The following is a 22,452-nucleotide window of genomic DNA, read 5'->3' as shown; positions in this document are numbered from 1 at the left end:
CCCTCCTGTGCCACAGCCATAGCTGGCCTCCAGGCAAGTGAGCTGTGCACTTGTACTGGGCCCCACACTCAGAAGGGTGCTGCCCCTGGATTAATGGTCTTTGGTTGCCATCTTGAAATTCTTAGTACATTTTTAATGAGGGGTTCCACATTTTCACTTTGTACTAGGTCCCACAAGTTAGGTCTCTGGCACTGTGTGTACCTCAAATTACTCCTTTATAATGAAGGCCCCATCTCTAAAAGCCAAAACCCTATGTGTTAGCTCATATTTTTCCCACCTTGGTTACCAATAAGCTCAACACTCACTAAATCTCAGTCTTTATTTTCTTTTATATCTTTTTCTCTCTCAGACAGTACCTTCTTGAGATTTTTCCTGGCTACTCTGGCCCTCCTTTATCTTTGGGCAGCAAAAGCTCCTGACCGGGGATGTGCAGCTTAGTCCTGACCTTACTCTCAATGTTAAGTGTGAAGTGGCCTTAGTCTTCCTGGAGCTAGCTGGCAAGTCACTGAATATCCCTCCCCACCTTCCTAGGAGCACACAGGACATACAGTAAGCACCTAATAAATACCTGTTCATTTACTCACACATTTACCTGTGTGAGTTATTAATGGACTGCAGCCTGTCTTTCCTGTTTACTGAGCCCCAGCAAATGTTGCTGGGGGAATTTGCACTCTGAATGAGAGGCAGACAGTGACATTTCAGTCAACAATGTTCTTAAAGAAGGTGGAGTCATGAGGAACAAAGTTAAGCTTGCATGCGTAGAATTCTGGAGAGACTTGGTTGTTTTGTTTTGTACTACAAAACCCTCGATGAGTTCGGCCTGCAGGATGGGTAACAAGAATTGAAGAAGGACATATTCCATCACGTAAAAGCCACTGTTTGGTGTGAATCTAACATCCCTCATGAGGATGTGGAGAAAGACAGTCTGGGGGCTGAGATATGGAACAAGTAACTGACCAAAGTTGAAAACACAGCAAGATAATTTAACATGTTGCAACTTAGAGGAAACACACAATGTAGAGTCTAGCAGATAGCAGACAGGAGGTCTTTGTGATAGCAGTTCAGGCACAAGGTCCCCCAGACAGAAGTCTCCTGAATTGATGAGCTCCAGGAAGGTACAAATCATTTTTTCCAAGTGACTCTATTTATTTAAAAATCTCTTAAAGGGATCAACCTGGATCCCGCAAACCCAGATATTGGCCTTTGAGGAATCCTGACTGCAGAACCTGAATCAGCTACTCAAATCCAAAGATAAGACTTGCAAAGTACACCCACCATATTTTATGTGTTCAAATGACCTCTTCCTCCTCTGGAATCTTGAGTCTAGAGACTATTAGAACCAAAAAGAAAACACAAATCTCTGCCATTCACTTGCTTAGTCAGGAAGGGAGAGCCTCACATCAGGCAGGTTCATTTTCATTCTTCACAGGTCTATGTTAAATGGCCTAAGACTAACTTTGCATTAGTCTGGCCTCATCATCTGAGTAAAGAACATACCACTTTCTGGAGTATAAATTATATACATGTTCAGGCTTTTCCTTTCTTCTAAGATTCACTTCTTAATATTCTATCCAGATCTAGGGCACCTGGGTGGCCCAGTCAGTAAAGTGTCTGATTCTTGGTTTCAGCTCTAGTCATGATCTCATGATCTCACAGTTTCGTGAGTTCGAGCCCTGCATCGGGCTCCATGCTGACAGTGCAGAGCCTGCTTGGGATTCTCTGTCTCCCTCTCCCTCTGTCCCTCCCTGACTCAAAATAAATAAATAAACTTAAAAAAAAATCTTAAAATTCTATCCAGGTCCAAATCAGAGGTTCATGCCCACTTACTGCGCTCACCCTGAGCTCAACACAGAGTCAGCCTGGTTCTGGAGGCTGCTGAGCGCCAGCTCTCTTAGAGTCCAGATAATTTTCTTGATGGTCCCAGAAAAATTAGCACAGCTCAGGGACTAAGGCACTCAGGGTTTATTTTTCCTTCCGGACCAAGAAATCTACTATCAGATTTATAATGGGGAGGGGGCGCAATTTCACTTCTAAAAACAGAAAATTTTAAAGGCCTCTATCTTCATGATGTATGTAATCCACACTGGGAAGCACTGTTTTATAGAATCGAATTGTGTAAGCGTGCCTTTTGTGGCAGTTGGCAGTAAGGACACAGAGTAGAGGAGGTCGAGACAGCTCTCTGCACTTGGTCCAAGGTTGCAAATGAAGTTCCGTCCTGACTCTGCCAGCGGACCACCATGAGGGGCTGAGTCTCCAAAAGGGGGCCTCTGGGCCTCTTCTTGCCTCTCCGTGGCAAAGCCTTTGGTGTCTGGGCACAGAGCTAAGATTCACAGTGGTACATTGACTGGGTTCCTGCCAGTGTCTGCTTAGGTAGAAGGCTCTCTGACACTTCACCCTGACTCAACGGCAGGTCCTCAATCAGCCTTCACTGCGGACTCCAGGCTATCTTTTCCGCCCAAAGTGCTGGCCCCGTGTCTCTGGCCAGCAGAAACTAAACTCTCCCGGCAACGGGGATGTGATTTCTAGACTGAGACCAATGTCCCTTCCACCAACACCCAAATGACTGTAGTATCTTCCTGTTTCTGGGGCACCCAAGTTTTGCACCCAAGACGTTTCCTTTTCACATCGTGATCATCACCACCACCCCTCCATTTTAATGAAGTTTTCAGGAGAGCAAGAAGCTGTTGAGCACCTGTTGGGCAGGAAGTTAACAACTGCGTTAAAAGCAAGATGCTCCTACCAACGATAGATACCTGGCTGTACAGTGAAGTTTTCTGGGCCCCCAGCTTTAATTGAAAGGGGGAGTTCTGCAGAGTTGTCTGGCCTGACCCCTCTTCCTCCAGACATTTGTCCTTTATGTGTATCGTGTGTTCCAAGTGATACCCTGCATTTCTTTTTAGTTTAGAGCATGCTCCTATGTCTTTTTGGTTTTAATATACAAATAGTCTCTACTGGCATTGTTCACATTCCGGGTTCTGGTGACCTTATCTATGTTAGGGAGGCCTTAGTCTGTGGATGGTTCTAAGACTTCCAGGTACGGAGAAGTCATTAGTGCCTTGAACCCAGTAGGGCTTGCTTGTGTGACTGGCAGTGCACACAAGGGGGCCAGGAGATCCCCTGGTGAGACACCCCCCCACCAAGCACAAGCACCTCCACACAAAAGGCAAAGATGGCATTTGCTGCCCTACCTTCCTATTGTTCTTGATAAGAGCCCCCATTAATTACGGGATGCAGGTTGCCATGGTGATAACATGGCACAGACTTTAGGACAGACTAAACTGTAAGGAAACTGGAAGTTCATTCCTGGGAAAAGCTCGGATTGAGTTCTTGCATCACAGACTTCCATTATGTTAATAAAGTTTCCTAAGACCAGCGAGCCTGGTGGTCTCTTTTCTCATTGTGGTATCTGAGGCCCAGCCTTGAAGCTACTTCTTGCCTCAAGCTCGATGAGGATTGCAAGACCAGGAAATAATTTCACACCTGCAAAGCAGCTTTCCTCCTCCCTAATCTGGCCACGTCCACAGATCCTAACTCATCACGTGTCAGACCATACCCAAAGGCATGGTCTTAGGAGTTTCTGAAACAAAGAGGGATTTCTGAGTTTCACCATCAGCCACCTTTTGCTTCTCAGTTAAATTCGGATCACGGTGGTCCCGAGGCAAATTTGGAAATAAAGGTGCAGCCCTCTTATGTTTCCCAAAGAGCCGCAATTAAACCTGTCATTATCTTATTAAATATGGAAAACCCACTTGCCACGGATGCCTTATGACACTAAGTCCTCCCTTGGCAGTCAGCATGGCGATCTCCTTACCGTACACGTAGGAGATCCCCACAAGCTCAAAAATGGCAATGATGACGAGGGCGTAGGACGCGGCATACGTGTCCACAAGCTGAAACATGTAAATTCCGCCCTGGTAGGTAAAAGAAAACGATCAACACCAGTGGGCTTGGATCCTGGCTCTTCCCACTTAGAACAGCCAATCCTTGCCTTGTGGGGAGGAGAGTCAGATACAAGCAGGAGTCAAAGGCTCTCCCCTCCCCTCCACAGTGGTAACCTAATCCCAGTCTAGTATGCAGGCTGGGGGCCTTGCCATGTGAGCAAAGCAATTCCTCGAGAGACTCTGAGCCAATCAATAAAACAAGCACAGAAAAGTGATCTAACATCTCACTCTTAAAAGGCAAAGGTCAACATCTGAAGACGTATATGTGAAAGCAGGCAGATGGTTTCATTTTTGCCTTAAGCAATAGACAGCTCTACCCCTAAATCTGCACTCCCCTGACCTTCATATGACCTTTAGGTGTCATTGGGCACTCCTCACACATCCCCCTGCACCTTTACCTTGCTCTTTATGCCTCTCCATAACAGATGAAGCTTAGAGACAATCTTATGCCAATTCATCATTTTACAGATGAAGAAACTAAGGCCCAAAGTAGTGACTTGCTCAAGGTCACAGAGAGAGAGAGAGAGAGAGAGAGAGAGAGCAAAAGCAATACGTATACTGAGCGAGCTAACGTGCAGGACTAGAAGGAATCCAGTAGCTGTTTGACTCCTGTGTGTAAGGAGTAACCAACTGGGAATTTCTCTGGTCAGTAAATTTGGATTTTCATGTATTCTCTTTTCTTAAAAGTAGGACACACCTGCCTTGTTGGCTCAGGGAAGCGACATCTCAATTATGAAGATGCTACAAGTAACACTAGTAGCCAAGGTGACGGGTTTTTATCTGTGGCCAGAATCCCTCATGACTGGGTGCTGTCCACACTGGAATGGCAGTGACTCGGCTACTACTAAGAGTCTCGAGCAGATAGCCATCGGGCCCCCACGTGCCCCACCCCAAGCCTGTGGCCAGCAGGCAGCTCACCTGAGTGATCATCGGGAAGCCCATGATGAAGAAACAAATGCAGCAGCCCAGAGTGAAGACCGGCTTGTGTGTGCGCAGGTACTTGGGGAACTCATCTGAGATGGAGGTCACGATCGTCTCGATGGTGGCAAACTGGAACGGTGCCAGGAGAGGGGCATCTGAGACAAACCACCCAACCCAAAAGGTTCCCAAGGTCCTTTGTGTTTCCCACCAGGGAAAGAGGTATTTGCATGAGGTTTGGTTCCTAGGACTGCATTCCCCTGATGGATCTAAAAGGCTTTGTTGGGGTCCAACCCACAAGGCCAGCAAGGGGAATCCAAAAGGATGTGAGCTCTAGAAACTGCATATCCAGCCCCGAGAGACTGCATACACTCATCCGTCAGGACATGTGAAGCTTCACTTGGTATTCATGAGATGTAAATTCCTTTCCTCCAGTTTACCTCGAATTTGATCTTCAACTTGAGGAAAACCCCTCTTTGTGCCAACCACTAAAGTCTGAGCCCCTGCCAGCAAGATTTGTGGCAGTCTCAGCCCCACGGCAATCTCCCTAAAATCGGCTTCATATTATTCCCCCTTATCCAGCCCCACAGAATTTGCATTGGCAAAGTGACACCAAAGATGGAAGTCCACAGGCTAAAACTTGCATGGAGAGTGGAGGGAAGGAGAGGGAACGGCTTCTTTGCACGACCCCACGAGTCACCCATGAATACAAAGTTGTCCTGAGCCCTGGACAGGTACCTCACCATCCTACATTGCTCGGGGAAACATTCAGAGACCACCAAGGCCAGCCTGGCCACAGGCTGCACAGAGGAAGCAGGCGAGGGGGTCTTCAGGAAGGGCCTCGGGCAGGCTCTTCCTTTGATAAGGGGACGCGGCTCACCATAGTGTCAAGTCCAAGAGTGAGGAGCATCAGGAAAAAGATGATGGCCCAGAACGGAGAGAGGGGCAGCCTGGTTAAGGCTTCTGGGTAAACCACAAATGCGATGCCTGGTCCTGAAAAGGAACAAGACAGATGACTGCACACAGGCCCAGCTCCAGACCCCCTCCTCCTGGAAGGAAGCCCACAGGGGCCTCTCCATAGACATATTATATGCTGCTTCCACTGGTTTTTTTTCTTCATCTCCTTTCATTTCCCCAGTTAGACGTCAAACTCCTTGAAGGGAAGGACTAAGGGAATCAGACCCACACTTCAGTGAACTCAGAGGTGAGGCTAAAAATAGTGCCACAGCAGAAACTCAGACTCCAAGGCCAGGCTGTATCCCACACATATGCCACAAAATCCCCCATCTCTGTGTTGATGAGTTGGGGGAGCATATATAATAATTACCCTGTAGAACAGTGATTCTCAACCAAGGGTGAGTTTAGGCCCCCACCCCTGACCCAGGGGACGTTTGGCAATATCTGGAGACAATTTTGACTCTCACTACTGGGGTGGGGATGATTATTGACACCTCGAGGGCAGAGGCCAGGGATGCTGCTAAAGATCCCTCAATGCACAGGACAGTCCCCATGACAAAGAATTATGCAACCCAAATGTCAGTAATGCTGAGGTTGAGAAACCCAGCACTAGGTTAGACCACACCAAGAATGACATCATTTCCTGCCTTTCACAGTCTTTCCTCCTAGTCACTCCTCCAGGAGAAATCTTTTGCATAAATCATGAATCCATCTACTGCTTTTATTATCTTGCCTTCAAAGGCTTGGTAGAGACAGGGCTACATCAATCCACAGGTAATTAGTTGGGGAAAGGGAGCTGTGAGACACAGTGTAAAGGTTAAAGGAAATTGGACTCTAATGGTCAGACAGATCCAGGTCCAAATTCAGACTCTAGGACTCCAGCTATGCAACTCAAGACAAGCCATTTCATTTCTATAAGCCTTAATTTTGCCCATCTGTCAAATGGGAATAACAAAAATACCTCACAGGGTGTTTACGAGGAACAAATGAGACAGCACAGGCACAGCACTGAGACCAATGCCTCGCACATCATCAGAACCCACAGATTATTCACTGTGATTATGAGTGGACAAGGAACTTGGAAACTAGCGGTTCTGATTCAGGGTTTTCAGCAAATACAACACGTGGCCTTGGCAGAGGAGGTCTGAGCTGCCATTTCTCTGCTCTCACAAAGACTGCCAGACATTCCTACCTGCCTCGCAGCCTCACTGGGAAGATTACTGTGACCCACGATCGCTAAAGACCCAGCAGTTACAGATTTCCTTGTAAATAGAAAACTAAATCATAGTGGCAGAGACAAGCGAATGCCAGGTTAATCCACAGCCACCGCACGTTTGGAAATCAGATATTGTAGCACCTGGAGTTTTTATAACTCAAGCATAACAGCACTTTTTTAAACTGGAATTTATCAGGTTGTTAGTTCCTAATGTTGCCGAGGGCCTTGGGGTATTTAAAATATAAAGCCTTGAATGCTTAAGATACCCCCACTTTATGCATTTATTGAACAGACGGCACAGCCAGCCTCCGAAGGCTTCCTATGTGAACCATAAAAGTCTGTATTAAACTACAGTTCAAAATAGGTCTCAAATGCAGAACACCAAGGAATCCAGTTTAGTGCTCTGGCGACAGCCGGGCCCATAAAGCGGACAAGAAGGTCTTGAAACGGCCACAACACGAGGACCTGGTTGATTGCTTTAACAGGATTTGGCCCTTTGGGCTTTACTGCTTTTTCAGGGGGCAGGAAATGATTTCAAAATATTCGGCCTGCTTCTATTACATCTGCCTCCCTGAAGTGCACAGGTGAAGGCATCACTTTCAGCAAACTCAGTGTATCTAAGGTGGCTGGGAAGTCGATTTTTTTTAAATACATCTTTATATTACTTTGTAGAGTTCAGGGTTTTTTTTCTCCCCCACTGGAAAAATGGATTGACTGAGCCCCGGCAGAGTTTTCCCCAAAGAGGCCCTTATGTCCCATAGAGTCCAAGTCCTGTTCCTCTCCTCTCCCACTGGGAGGCAGTATAGCCCAGTGGCTGGAGGGCATACTCCATTTCCCTTGTGCACTGAAAAACTGGCTCTTCCTCTTGCCAGCTGTGGGACTTTAGATGAGGCTTGTTCTCTCTGGACAGATGTCAGTTTCCTTACCAATGTGGATAATAGTACCCACACTGGGCTCAGAACAATGCCTGGACATAGTGAGAACTCAGTACGCAAAGATCGTCAATACTCTTCCCATGAGAGGGGATCAAAGAGGTTCTGCATGTCAGCAACTTGGACAGGAGGTCTCTGTCTTGCTTTATCCTAGAGAGTCTCTAAAAACACAACCAGGGCTCTGGTCAATGCAATGCAACCGATCACAACACACCGGGTATGGCCACTCTGCTGGGAAGCCTATTACGAATGGAAAAGTTCTCAGAGGATACACTGCCTGAACTGTGCCTTTGGAAGGAAGGACTGGCATCCAGGTGATAGACAGTTGGATGGATGGTCAGTCCTGTTTGAGAGTATTCATTTTGATCCGCAGTGTCTCTGAATGATTAGGGACCTAGATCTGGGAACTCTAAATCCAATATGCACATCTGTGTTCATCTACTCTGGTCTAACCCAGTCTATCTGAGGGTAGATGAGCATTTCTGCTGCTGATAGAGCTTCTGGTTGGATTCTGACCATGAGTTTCAGCTCCACAGGCAGCAAAGAAAGTGGTTGGCAGGTGATCCTAAAGGTTGACTTCCCAGGAAGGTGCTTTACTGAGGTAGATGACTGAGAACATGCCCCCTTCCCTATGCTCATCGTAAAAGCAGAGGACAGCTGGTGTCATCACTAATCCCATCCTCAGTTCCCCCCAAACCGATATGGCTGAGATGTACAGCAATGACTTTGACAAAAATGCCTCCCTAAGAAGGGAGTGGTAAACAAAATAGAATATTGTTAGGTCACTAAAGATAACTTGTTTTGGAGTAAAGACCAAAACACAGTTACTAGTGTTGGGTCAGCAAAAATGTACCCGATGTCTGCATGCCAACATGGCCCAGCTAGGAGGGGGTGGGGCTGACATTGACTGCGGGCCCGACCCCAGATGTCTCTCCTGGATTCTGCATAGCATCCATCATACCTGAGAAAATCGCACATCCTGCCAATCACATTTAAGAATGTGTGTAAACTCAGATGAAGGGATAGCTGCCCCAGGGGGTCTGAGAGGAGGCCTTATGAGCCAGTGCCCACTCCCTCATGCGGAATGAGGCACTCTGTCCCTGTGCCAGTGACAACCAGAGATTTAACACATTAGAACCTGTAAGAAGTGCTCTTCGCCCCATTTAAATCAGAGGAAGTGAAAAAAATCTGGAAAGGGGAAGTTTTCAGAAAGAAACATGGGCAATTGTCTTAGTCTTTCTTTATAAAGGAAAAACAAAATTCTGTTTGGGTTTTAGCAACAGGTGCCTCCAAATCCTTTTCCTGGGGCAGGAAAGAGCTCAGAAGAGTTAGCTAAGGTGGCCACACATCTCAGGAATCATAACCCTGCAACATGGCCACTGGCTCACGATGAGCTCAGGAATGTCACAAAACTCATAGACACTTCAGATCTGCTAAAAAGTGGGCCAGAACCTCCCTGCTCCAGCTACTCTGCTTAGAGGAAATGAGGACAGCTGGGGTGCACAGGCACCCCCCGCCAGGACAAGGCCTTCTCTCCCCTCCCTCCCCTCCCTGCTCCCCGGGGACTTGAGAGGTTTCAAGGAGGTCAGGTGGGTAGCATTCACTCAGCAACTCTAATTTAATGCAGTGCTGAAGAACCAAACACCCTGGGGGGTTAACATTGTCTCCTGGCAGAGGTAATTACCCCCCTGGAGTATGCCAGCTCTTTAACTCTTTGAGGCCCACTGTGCACCAGCAGCATCACTGAAGCCCTAATTAATTATCCTTGGGGAGCCAGCAGAGAGCCCAGCAGCAGCCCGAGGAGAAGGTGACATTTCTAGGGCTTAGTTCCCTCAAGTGCTCGCATTGGAGCATGATCTGGGAATGGCAGTGAGCTCCCTGAAGGAAGCCCTGTCCTGTCCCCACAGTCCCGGTGCAGTTCCAACACCAAGGCATCCCACGAACATCTGGTTAGAGAATGACTGAAATGACAGACAGTAGCCACAATGAAATCCCTTAATCACGGGATCCTTTGTGGAGTAAGGCTGGGAGGAAACAAAGAGTTAAATAAAAATATTAAACACTATCTACAAAAACGCTGTGCTGGAAATAACAGATTGAGATGAAAATGAAAGCTCTCTATAAACTCACGAGTACCCATTAATATGGGGATCACTTGGATGGAGAGTAAACATTTTTTTCTACATCCTTCCCACCACCACCATCCAACCTTTCCACTCACTGGGAAAAAAAAAAAAATTGCAGGTCTGCATTGCTAACTAAGCAGAAGGCCCTGAGAGCACACCTGACCTAACAAACAGAAAATGCTTTGTCAGGAAAAGCTGCTTTGAAGTCGGTGCTCCGGGTAGTAGGCATCAGCACTCGGTTTCCACAGACCCTCTGCGAGGGATGCCATCGTGCAGCGGGCTGTGTCCACATCAGCTCCAGGGTGCTGGAGAATCCTCTTTGGGCGCTGCCCAAAGAATCCTCCACCTGCCCCTGACAGGCATAACAGGCATAGACCTTACTTATTCAGGCTGGAGCTGCATTAAGAGAGGAAAGGGAAAACCAAAGAGAGGAGAGGAAGCAGGAACGGGGCTTCTCTACCAGCCCCTCTGGTTGGGAACTGGCCAGCTCTGACCCTGCATGAGCTTCCTACTCAAGCTTGTCTGAGTCTCTCCACAAGGTGGTGCTGGGCTGTCCCACCATCTCCTATTCCAGAAGGCCAGTTTCCCAGGGGAGCACAGGTCAGGAGCTCGTGAGGCGAGCCTGGAGCCTGTCCTGCACCAGCGGGGTGACAAACGCACCGTACCTTGGTCCGCCACGTTCTCAATGTTGACCTTGCGTTCATTGGCCATGAAGCCAATAACCGAGAAGATGACAAACCCGGCAAAGATGCTCGTGGCACTGTTGGTGCAGGTTACAATGAGAGTGTCCCTGGGGAAGAGATAAGAGTTTGCCATTAGGTGTGCTCTGTGAGCAGGAAGGGACAAGGAGAAGGGCACACAAATGTGTGCCCCTGAGTTTGAATGCACATGTGTATGTGTGTATGTGCCCATTTCTAAACATGTCTTCACTGTGGGCCGGAAAGGAACAACCAGTCTTGACCAAAGATTTCTCCTAACTGCCCTACTCCAGGGCCCCTGGGTCAAGACTCTAGTTCTACGTGCTCTCGAACCAGGGCTGCCCTCATCAAAGTAGCAGAGGCAAGACTGTCCATCAGAGCAAAAGCGGACGGGATGGAGCCTTTCAAGGACTCCAGGACAGGAATCATATATGAGAGAAGAGAAGGCGGTGGGACCATGAAACGCCACCAGGGTTTGAGGACACCTTGGGGTGGGGCACACAAAAGCTCAGGGGTTGAGGCAGGCTAGGAGACCAGCCCTCTGCCTTCACCCCGGCGCCCTCTACTGGCAATATAATTGCAGTTTCCCAGCCTGCCTGTCCAGCCAACCTGGCCAGACTCAAAAGAGAGGTCAAGCTAGATGGAACCTCAGAGAAAATTCAAATCCTGATTCTCCCACCTGTTGGTCACGTGACCTTGAGCAAATTATTTCCTTCCACAGTGATTTTAAATGGTGGCAATGACCCCACCTTTCTCATAGGTGGTTGTGAGGAGAGAACCATGTGATGTTCTGCACAGTGCAGAGCCTGGCACGGAGCAAGTGTTCAGTAAACAACCCACCTTATCTGGCCCCTTAGTTTACTGATAAGGAAACTGAGGCACAGGGAAAGAAATAGGCTAATTAATTGTGGGTCAGGATTTGAACCCAGACCTACTGCCTCAGCCCATGTTCTTTCTGCCACATCACAGAGCCTCCTTTCTACCAAAGCACAGAGCCATGCGTCCCCTTGGACAGTGTTCAGACTGATTCTTGGCTCATAAGTTCACGAGCAGCCGTGACCAGAGAAGTTCACATACCTTAGCTGGCATTCCGGCCATTATGGGCTGAATTGTGTGCCCTCAAATTCATATATTGAAGTTCTAATACCCCAGCTACTCAGAATGTGACTATATTTGGAGATAGGGTCTTCACGCAGGTAATTCGGTTAAAAGGAGGTGATTACGGTGAGACCTAATCAAAATGACTGGTGCCCTAACAGGAAGAGATTAAGACACAGATGCACACCCAGAGAGAGGGCCTCGTGAAGACCCAGGGAGTAGAAGGCCATCTACAGGCCAAAGAGAGGCCTCAGAAGAAATCAACCCTGCCGACACCTCAATCTTGAACTTCTAGTCTCCAGCACTGTGAGACAATTAATCTCTGTTGTTCAGGCCACGCACTCTGCAGTATTTGTTATGGAAGCCCTAGCAAGCTAGTACAAAAGCTGTCTCCAACCTGGCCTCCGCCCAGCTCAGGCCCATTTCCTTCTAGCCTCCTGCATACACACCTTCTGTTCCAGTCCCACAGACCCGCTCCCACCTCACATCTCCATCACATTCAGTCTCATTCCCACCTCTAGCTGTTCCTGCCACCTGAAATAAACTCCCACCTCCCCTGCACCTGCTGAAATTTGGCCCAGTAGAGATCTCACCTCCATGAAGCCATCCCAACCACCTCAGCTCACAGCTTAACTATAATCTTTTCCTCTTCATTCACAAAATACCTCATACATTATTAGAAAATAATAATAATGGCAGCTTCCATTGATTCAGTACCTACTATGTGTGAAATATTGTTCTACAAACTTTGCATACATCATCTCTTACCTCTCCATTTATATATATTATATACATATATAGATATATATATATATATGTAATCTGCATTTTATAGATGAGAGAAAAGTGGCTCAGAGACATGAGGTATTTTGCCCACGTCTCACGTGTTAGTAAATGAAGTCATAACTCAAATCCAATTCCATCTGACTCTAGCGCTGGCTGGCTTGCTTCCTTCCTCCCTTCCTCTCTTCCTTCCTTCCTTCCCTCCCTCCCTTCTTCTGCCTTCCTTCCTTCCTCTCTCCCTTCCTGTCTTCCTTCTTTTCTATTTTAGATCAGCTCACAATAGAATAGACTGTATTTTCTTATTGTTTGTCGTAGATGTATTTAACTTTCAGACGTCATCTCCTCCAGGAGCTCTCCAGGCTCTCCTGGGTGGAGGTCTTTGGGCTTCCCTAACATCACACCATCCAAATATTCTCAATGTCACTATGTATCAGAATCTCCTGAGGATCCTCTCTGGATATATAGATTCCTGGGCACACCCCACCTCCAAATATTCTGATTAATAGATCTGGAAAGGGACTCAAATCTTGCATTGTTTTTTCAGCTTTACTGAGGTATAACTGAAAAATACAATCTGTAATATATTTAAAGTATACAACCTGATGATTTGATGCACATGTACATTGTGAAAAGATGCCCACCACGTCTACTAACATTTCCGTGAATTAACATGCTCAATAGAGTTCTCTTTCCCCTGTACCTTGCTGCCTTTCTTACTGGGGTCTCTGGCAATGTATTTGCCAAGGGACAGTGACCATACTGCATCAGGGACCAGCATACAACTGTATCCATAGACTAGATAGCTCACAAATGACTATCCCGGGACACAGCCAGCTGCACAGCAACCTCTGGGGAGGCTCAACCCCATCACATAAAGAGCCACTGAGCTCATGTGTCAGAGTCGGCCCTGCAGGTTGGGGTCCAGGCCACCAGAAGCCGGCAGCTAGGACTTACCAGGTGGTTCCATCTATGCCGGAAGCAACCCTCTGGCTCTACCTCAGGTTACGTGTGAGGGTATGGTGTGGCCTTAGGTGTCTGATGAGTCAGTCCATTGATTTGTTCCCAGACCTTATTCCCACTCAGCAGCCACGTCTGGGTTGTCAAGTGCCTCCACGTACCTGTAGCAGTTGTTGTGGAATTTGTTGTAAGAAGAGAGAGTGATCAGGCCTCCCCATGCAGCAGACAAAGAGAAGAAAATCTGAGTGGCAGCATCCTTCCATACCTGGGAGGCAAAGGGGGAGAAGATCCAAGGTCACTGGAGGAGGGGAGGGGAGTCTCCCAAAGTCAGGGCCACATCATCTCCCCAGGGGGAAAGGCACACCAACACAAATGAGAAACATACATCATTTGTGCTGGCAGCCAAAAAGGGGCAGTAAATTCCCTGGGAGATTAAACCTCCATTCTAATCGAAGGAGAGGAAACCAGACTACACATACAGGTCATGCTTGTACGTCCTGCCACGTAGAACTGAACAGAAGGGGACAGCCCTCTCTCTAGCTGCGTACGTGCTGGATAAATAACCGGAACAGCAAATGTAGTCATGGGTACAAAAGAAATACCTTCTCAAACTGACGTCCTTACAGATTACAGCTGGTATTAAAACTCTAGAGTTCTACAGCTCCTCGCCTTAGTAAAACCATCTGGGCCTCAGCCCAGTGGATTGCATGGTGCCACAACCTCCTCGAACTTGGCTGACAATGCCTCTTGGTTCTCTTGGTGAACTCTCTTAATTGTCCCCATAAAACTCCAGATGGCCACTCAGGAGTCAGAGCTAGAGGTTTATGTGATTTGTACAATAGACCTCCCATCATTTTTATAAATTAAACCCAGTGTTTAAATTGTGCTTATAATGTGCAAACAGAAAGTTCAAGCCTGTGCTGGCAAGTGTGCACCTACCCCACCATCCACTGTCCCACATTCCTGAGTAACAAAGCTGTGGTCTCATGTAAAGACAGCCATTCATCGAGTGAAAGGACCCCCTCCCTGCACCAAAGGGGAAGTGCAGCTACGAGAAGATTATCCTATGATTTAGTTTCTGACCAATGATGTGAAAAACAAGTATCATGTGGAACTTCTGGGGTTTCTCCTTTATTTTAAGAGAGGGAGGGTACCTATTTCCACCTCTTACCGCACTCTCTTTGTGCTACCTGGAATGCTGGATATGATGGCAGGGGTTCTGGCAACTACACAGAAGTGAGTCACGTGAGGACAGAGCGAGAGGAGCCTGGGACTCTACGAAGCCACCCAGCCAGTGCTTAACTATGTACATTGGGCCACTTCCATGCATCAAAGGGAAAGAAAATTGTCTTGTTCACACTGTCATTACCTGGGGTTTTCTGTTACATGCAGCCAAACCCAATCCAAGCTATAGGTTCTTAATATACTGTGTATAAGCCGATTTTTCTTCAAGGTGAGGAAATTCACTTACCAGCCAATCACCCCCTCATTTGGAGGTTTTCGGGTTGGGAATGTGAGAATAGGATATGCCTGTATAGAATATGCAAAGAGGAAGTCCAAATGTGTGCTGGCTCCATGTGGGTGTGCCAGAAGTCTGCAAATGTGCCTGAGCCCTTTAAGTTATCATTGCTGTGGTTTGCCTAAGTGCTGGTATTTTCCACCCAGCAAAACTCCATTCCCAACACACTATAATTAGTACCCAATGAGTCGTGTGAGGTGGCCCAGTGCTATTACGGGCATTGCATTCTTCATTTTCGCCTGCACTTCAACCCCGGATACAGGACAGCTACGTAGGACAACCACTCCAGGGATCAGAAAAAACCCCCAGCTGCCCACTTCTCGTTAACGATTTCCCGAGGGCGTAATGGTCCTAGGTTATCAGGACCTTGTAAACACGGATAGCGAGATACCCTGGGGGAGGAAGTCTGACCCCTTTTGTCAAACTGTCCCAGAGCGAGACTCATCCCTGGGGTGTGAATGAAAGCATAAGCCCACCGTGGCATCCGTGAGTTTCTCCCACTTAGGTGTGATGAAGTACCAAATCCCAGCACCAGCTCCGGGCAGGGTGACTCCTCGGATGAGGAGGATCACAAGCACGACGTACGGGAACGTGGCCGTGAAGTACACCACCTGGAAGAACCACGCGAAAGAGTGACCAGAATGAGCATGCCTGCAAGACGTGTCCATGCCAAAGAGGCATCAACAGAAGTGGAGGGTGATCTGTCATCTGGACACAAGCACCTGACGGTGAGGGCGTCACGGTAGTTGTCCCCAAACTCTGCCAGGGCTGGGGACACAGGGAAGGCACCGGGACCCAAGATCAGAAAGGACCAGAAATAAAGTCTGTGAAGGGACAGTGAAGGCTGTGGGTGAGTCGGCTGCAGTGCGGAAGGTTGGGGCGACCTTACCCCGCCCAGCTGCTGAGGGGACACCTCTCTGAGGAACTACCGAGGGAGGAAGGCTAGGAGCCTCCCTCCTCCCTAATTCCAACCCCACCCTCTACTTGAGGACCCTAACTAAATCCACCGTTAGAGATGAGTCTTTTAGCTTCACCTTTCCATCCTTGTTTATACAGACACCCTAGGTGAGGCAGCCTGGCCAGGTGAAAAGAGCATGATCTTAGAAACATTTAGGTTCAAATGAAATCACACGTCTGGCACTGAGTAGCCTTCAACAAGCTCATAAGCTCTCTGAATCTGTTTCTGCAACTATAAAGTGGACACAATAACACCTTTCTTTAAAAAAAAAAATTACTTTGTGGATTAACTAGCATAGCCACTAGCATAGCCTGATTTAGAATGGATGGCCATTCAGTGCAGTGAAGCTCAACTAGTATTTATTGATGGCCTACTATGAACCAGGCACTGTGCCAGATGTTAGATGCATAAAGATGAAGGGACTCAGGACCTGCAAGACCCAGAGACAATGTCTGCACAGTGGGCCACACCATTTCACCTGGGACACTATGAATTCCGGGGGAAGCATTGTACTCAACCTGGGAGTTTACTAAAAGATTCACAGAGAGGCACCTGAGCCAGATCTAGAGGCCAAATACAACTTAAGGAGGTGAGATGAGGTGGAAGGTGGAGGGGGAAAGTGGGAAGGCAGTCGTGTGAGGGCAAAGGTCCAGTGACTCACTATTAAGACGGCACAGAGTGGGGGCTAAGAGTGACAGGGGCACTGGGAGGAGACCACACCATGGGAGGCCTTGAATGTCAGTCGAAGGACACTCCCGCATTCTGGATGAGAGGGAGGGACAGAGTGAAGAAACATTTAGAAGTAACATCAGCCGAACATGGGGACTGTGGTTTTGGATGGGGCTTATCTGTCAATCAAACATCTGGGTAAAGGAAGAGCTTGGGATCAGGATCCCATCCTACGAACCTGAGTTCAAATCCCAGCCCCAACACTTATGAGCTGAGCCAGCTGGAAAATGACTTAACCCCTTTGAGTCTCAGTGCCCACACTTGTGAAGTGGTGATAATGTCAGCATATTCCTCATGGGACTCTTGGAGGAGTACAATGGGATGATTCACACAAAGTCGTAGTGGAAACAGAAGCACCACTTCTGTCTTACTCGGGAATTATGCCAATCCTAAATTTAATAACACTGACAACCCTCTGCTCACAAGCCAGTTGAGTCCCCAGAATGCATCAAAAGATCTTACAAGGATGAGACTCCCCCCAAACCCTCTCTGACCCTTGACGTGGGTGCATACAGCCAGCTAGGCAAGCACTGTTGGTCCAGAGCCTCCTCATTCCCACATTCCCACCTGTAGCCCTCCCCCCAGGGTACCTGGGACCCCTGTGCCCTGGGAGAGAAACAGAGACACCACCACGCACTGGCTGCACAGACTCCAGGACCTGGCGGGGGGCTCCAGAATGGCAGGACCAGCAGGGTTTTCAGGGGATGAGGACTGATTAAGGGACTTGCAGAGGTGGGTTGAGGGAAGGTTAGGATTTTTTTTTTTTTAACATTTATTTATTTTCAAGAGACAGAGACAGAGTGCGAGTGGGGGAGGGGCAGAGAGAGAGGGACACAGAATCCGAAGCAGGTTCCAGGCTCTGAGCTGTCAGCACAGAGCCCGACGTGGGGCTCGAACCCACTAACCGTGAGATCGTGACCTGAGCTGAAGTTGGACACTTAACCGACTGAGCCACCCATGCACCCCAAGGGAGGGTTAGGATTGAGATTAAGATATAACTCTTGGGGTTGGGGCGCCTGAATGGCTCAGTCTCTTAAGCAGCCGACTTCCGCTCAGGTCATGATCTCACGGTTTGTGAGTTCTTACACTGACAGTGCAGAGGCTCCCTGGGATTCTCTTTCTCCCTCTCTCTCTGTCCCTCCTCTGCTCATGCTTTCTCTCTCTCTCTCAAGATAAATAAACTTAAATACACACACACACACACACACACACACACACCTCAGTCTATCTCAGGGTCATTTCATTAAGCATTTGGGTAGATCAGTAAATCCAGCAAAGACCCCTGGTCTCAAATAGCTTACATTCTAGCTAGGATCTCCCTAGCCAATAGTGGTCATAATCATATTATCTGTGGCAGGTTACAAGGTAGTGAGTGTACTGGAGAAAAGAGAAAGTAGAGCAGGGTAGAAGGAGGGCGGGGTGTGCTGGGGAGGACGGTTGGGAAGAGGGCCATATTGAAACGGGCAGGGAAGGCCTCATTGAGAGGTTGGCCAGGACTTGAAGGAAGTGAGAGTGACCCAAATGGATATGTGGGAGAGCATTCTAGACAGAGGGAACAGCTGCAGTAAGGAGTGTTTCTGACTTCTAGTAACAGCAAGGAGGCCAGTGTGGCTGGCAGGAGCACAAGTAGGAGAGGAAGTCAGAGAGGTGGGGGTAGGGAGTGGGGACAGGTCATGTAGAGCTTCGTGGGGCCTTTACTGTGGGAAATGGGGAGCTACTGCAGAGATTTGGATGGAGGGGTAACAGATCTAACATTTCCAGCAGCATCCAGTTGCTACACTTCGAGTATACAGCAGGGCGCAAGAGTAGATGCCTGGCCAGGAGCTAGGAGGCTGGGCTGTACTCCTTGTCCCGGGGACCGTGATGACTCCACCCAGGGTGTTTCAGTGCCGCTGGGAGAAATGCTCAGACACCAGATTTTATTTTGCTGGAAGAGCTACAGAATTTCCTGCTGATTCAGTGTGGACTGAGAAGAGAGAGAGGAGTCAGGGATGAGCCCAATGTTTCTGGCCTCAGGAGCTGAAAGGGTAGAGCTGCCACTGTCCAAAAGCTGCAGGTTAAGGAAACAGCAGAAGCGACTGCTTCCTCTAAACCCAACCTAGCATCAAGGTCAACTCTTTCCTTCTGGCTACAGACCAGGGACGGGTGTCCTTTTTCTGCACTGCTGCCTCCACTGACCAGGGGGCCTCTGCAGCCTCCCCGCTGCCCTTGCCTGTACAACATGATTACTAGGGGGCTATGGGGGAGGGCAGCCCACCTCCTCCCAACCCCACCAAACGCGCCTCTCTCTTTCCCCTGAAGCGAAATCCTTCCACACACAGACCATTGTGAAACCCAAAGGTATCTGACATCTCAGGAGAAAATCGCCTGCCTCAGGAGGGCTAGACTGTCCTCCAGGCTATGGGATGGGGCTGGGTGCAGGGATGATCCTGACCAGTCTGAACTCCCCACCCCACCAAGACAGTAGGGCAGTCCACAACTAAGGAATATCCGTTTCACCTCCTGACCACGGGGGCTAGTGGGAAGTAAGCATGGAAGGAGGCAGGGGAGAAGAGGTGATTTGGACAGCAGGGGCCGGCAGAAGAAAACCGCCAGACTGGCAGCAGTCTACCCAGCTGAGACACCTGCTCTCATCTGACTACGGGAGACTGCGTAGACGCGACTGTTTCTGGAGTTCCCTCTACAAATCAGCTGTTAGTAGTTCCATTTTGCAGAAGATGAAACTGAGACTCAGAGTCAGTACTTCACAAGGGGTTAAATATCTCACTTAAGGTCTCCCAGCTGGAGCCAAGATCCACACCTAAAGCTTTCTAATTCCAAAACCTTTGTTCTTCCCTCAAAGGCCACAAGATCACAAGTGGGTGGGGCAGAGCAGGGACTAAGGTGAGGCAAGAGAAAGCACTAAGGGTGTAATATTTAAGGAGGCACTCACTCTCAGGGGCCAATCCCACACACACAGGAGCCTAAGAGTGAGTGCCACCTTAAATTTTGCCACCCTAGGCACTTGCTGGCCTCACCCAGCTCCAGGCCCTGGTGTGTGGGAGGATGACGTCACTGCGGAGACGGTGATCAGGGTGAACTGAAAGGGCCCACAGTTTGGTTTATACATCCTGGGGATTTCGACCCAAGTGTGAGTCAGGTGTACATGGAGGCTTTATGCACAGCTTGTGTTGGGGGAAGGGGGCTCAGAACACACTTGTTTTCAGGATGTATTGTCAGAGGAATTAAGCTCCAACGGTAACGAGTTATATTTGGCAGGAGTGGCAATGACTAGTTGATCTGAGCCTGCCGCCCAGACACCTGGCAGCATCCGCCTCGCAGCAGGAGCCCCAACCAGGTGGTCAGGTAAGGTCCCACCAGCTAGCTAATTAGGCTACTTTGTGTTGTTGCCATAACTCTCACGCAGAGCGCAGAGCGGCCCAAGGTCAGATGGGATGCATTTGACCTTCTGGCTGCCTGCTGTCACCCCTGCCCCTCAAATTCTAGCTCCTCAATGGGAGACCCATTCCTAGGAGATATCCTAGGAAGCAGCAGGCCATTCTTGTCTCTGACGGCCCTGAACAAGAGGAACTGAGCTCCTCTTGCTGCGGGAGAAGGTGGACATCTCTGTTGCTTAGAAATGACAGTCTTCGTGGAATTTCAATCACAAAGGAGCCTGTCATAATGAGGAGCGTCAGCATTCACCTTGGCTTCCAAACGACGCTCCATGACCAATGTCTGCACACCCCAGAGCAGGGTAATAAATTGTGATTCATTATTTCTGGTGGCATTCCTCATTTTAAAAAAATGATCAGTGATCCTTAGTTGGCACCTGTTCTCCATGAAGCAGAATGATAAGTTAGAAGATCTAAAAGAAAAGCTTACCTGCTCAGGGCTCCTCAAAAATTCCCATTCCAGAAAACCTGTAAAATCTAGCACCAAGGACTAAATTCTAGCTATAACACTGTCCTAAAAAATCATGTACGACAAAGCTAACAGGGTCTTGGAGAATATTCAATCTGACCCTTGAGTTTGTAGATGTGGAAACTGAGGCCTGGATGCCTCTGTGACTTGCCCTCCTGGCAATGACAGCTGATGGTGGCAGAGATGGGGTGGGAGTACAAGGGTCCTGGCTCCCAGCAGGGGGACTTTTATCCCCTCTGTGCAAATGGATGGCTCCACAATTCTGCATTCCCATATCTTCCTAACATTGCCCCTCCTGGGGAAATGATGTTGTGTAGTGGAAAGAGTCCAGGCTTTAAAGGGAAACGGAGGTAGGTTCAAATCCCACCACTGCCACTTAAAAGCTGTGTGACCTCAGGCAATTTCCTCTACCTTGATGTGCCTCACCTTCTCTATACATAAAATGGGAATACATGTCCTTATTTATTCAATCTGCTGTTGTGCAGATCGAATGAACTAATGCGTGTGTAGCAGTTAGCATAGTGCCTGGCACACAGTGTTCCACAAAGCTCCCTTTCTCTTCCCATTTCCCCACCACAGCTACCAGGATGTCAGAGTGCTGCAGTGGCCCCTCAAGACATCAGTCATTCATAATAACAAAGATGAGAAAAGCTAATGCTAGTGAAGAGCTGACCAGATACCAGGTATTATACATATATGATCTCATTTAATCCTTGCAACAGTCCTATGCGGTAAGTACTGTTTTTCCCAATTTACAGATGCAGAAACTGAGGTTCCATGGGCCAAACAGTTGGTCCAGAATTACACAATGAGAAAGCAATAGGGGCAGGATTTGAACTCAGACTGATCTGACTCTAGAGCCAGCAGGCCATCCTTCCCCAGGTCACCAACAGGGCCACTGTTCTCCCTCCTCACCCGTCACCTCTTCTCCTGCAGTCACCCCTTCTAGCTTATCCTGCTAGAGACTGTCTGCTAGAGACCTGTCTGGCCACTTCAACCAAGCTGAGGTTGTCCTGTCTCGAGTTGTAAGTGACAATCCTGCCAGTGAGATTTTGTTTGAAAAATACTTGGCCTCTCTTGCTAAGCAGTCACTTGGCTTGGTTCCAAGCCACAGAAGGCAAGGAGTTCGGGAACCTCAGGACACGCTGGCCATTGTTGTGAGGGTCATGTCAACATTTCCCCCATCTTCCTGCTGCCCTAGAAGAACAATCTAGTCTAACCCAGCAGGCTCCTTGGGAGTCATCTGATCCTAACTCTCATTTTACAGAAGGGAACACTGAGGTCAGAGGGGAAAACTGAGGTCAGCTCACCTAGCAAGTGTTCAGACAGATGTCTTAGACATCACCCAGCCTGATTGCCTTTACTCTAAAAATGGGGAAACTAAGGACTTCTGCAATAGTTAAGTTTCTACTCTTCATTTTAGCAGAAAAACAAATAAAAGCTAAGAGCAAATCAGAACCTCAGCCAGAGCCCAAGCAGAGATGTTCCTATACAGCAAACACCATGAGAAGTTCCAAAGGACTAGAACCCAGGTCTCCTCACCCCCAGTCTGCTTCTCCCCCAACCTTATGTGATTTTAGGTGTACCAATTACCTCCTGTAATCCTGACAATCCTGTGGGGGTCTACAGTTCAAGTTCCTGTGGTCCCAGATTACAGGGAGGGCAGCAGAAAGAGGTGTTATCAAAAGGTACCTATGAGCACGACCATGCACCCAGG

At 48.4% G+C, this 22,452-nt stretch overlaps 1 protein-coding gene across 1 annotated transcript in view; it reads right to left on the bottom strand.

The window, feature by feature from the left end:
- Nucleotides 1-22,452, bottom strand: part of SLC6A5 (solute carrier family 6 member 5) — a 53,322-nt gene that overhangs the window by 10,732 nt on the left and 20,138 nt on the right. Inside the window, exons 8-13 of the mRNA XM_030333768.1 lie at nt 15,622-15,756; nt 13,788-13,891; nt 10,756-10,880; nt 5,740-5,852; nt 4,860-4,991; nt 3,812-3,911 (exon numbers count right to left, since the gene is read on the bottom strand). Coding sequence (XP_030189628.1) covers nt 3,812-3,911; nt 4,860-4,991; nt 5,740-5,852; nt 10,756-10,880; nt 13,788-13,891; nt 15,622-15,756 — 709 coding nt within the window. The remainder of the gene's footprint in view (nt 1-3,811; nt 3,912-4,859; nt 4,992-5,739; nt 5,853-10,755; nt 10,881-13,787; nt 13,892-15,621; nt 15,757-22,452) is intronic.

The sequence above is a fragment of the Lynx canadensis genome, chromosome D1 (genome assembly GCF_007474595.2).
Source record: "Lynx canadensis isolate LIC74 chromosome D1, mLynCan4.pri.v2, whole genome shotgun sequence".
Lineage (NCBI taxonomy): Eukaryota > Metazoa > Chordata > Mammalia > Carnivora > Felidae > Lynx > Lynx canadensis.
This window is presented reverse-complemented; position numbering and strand designations above follow the sequence as displayed.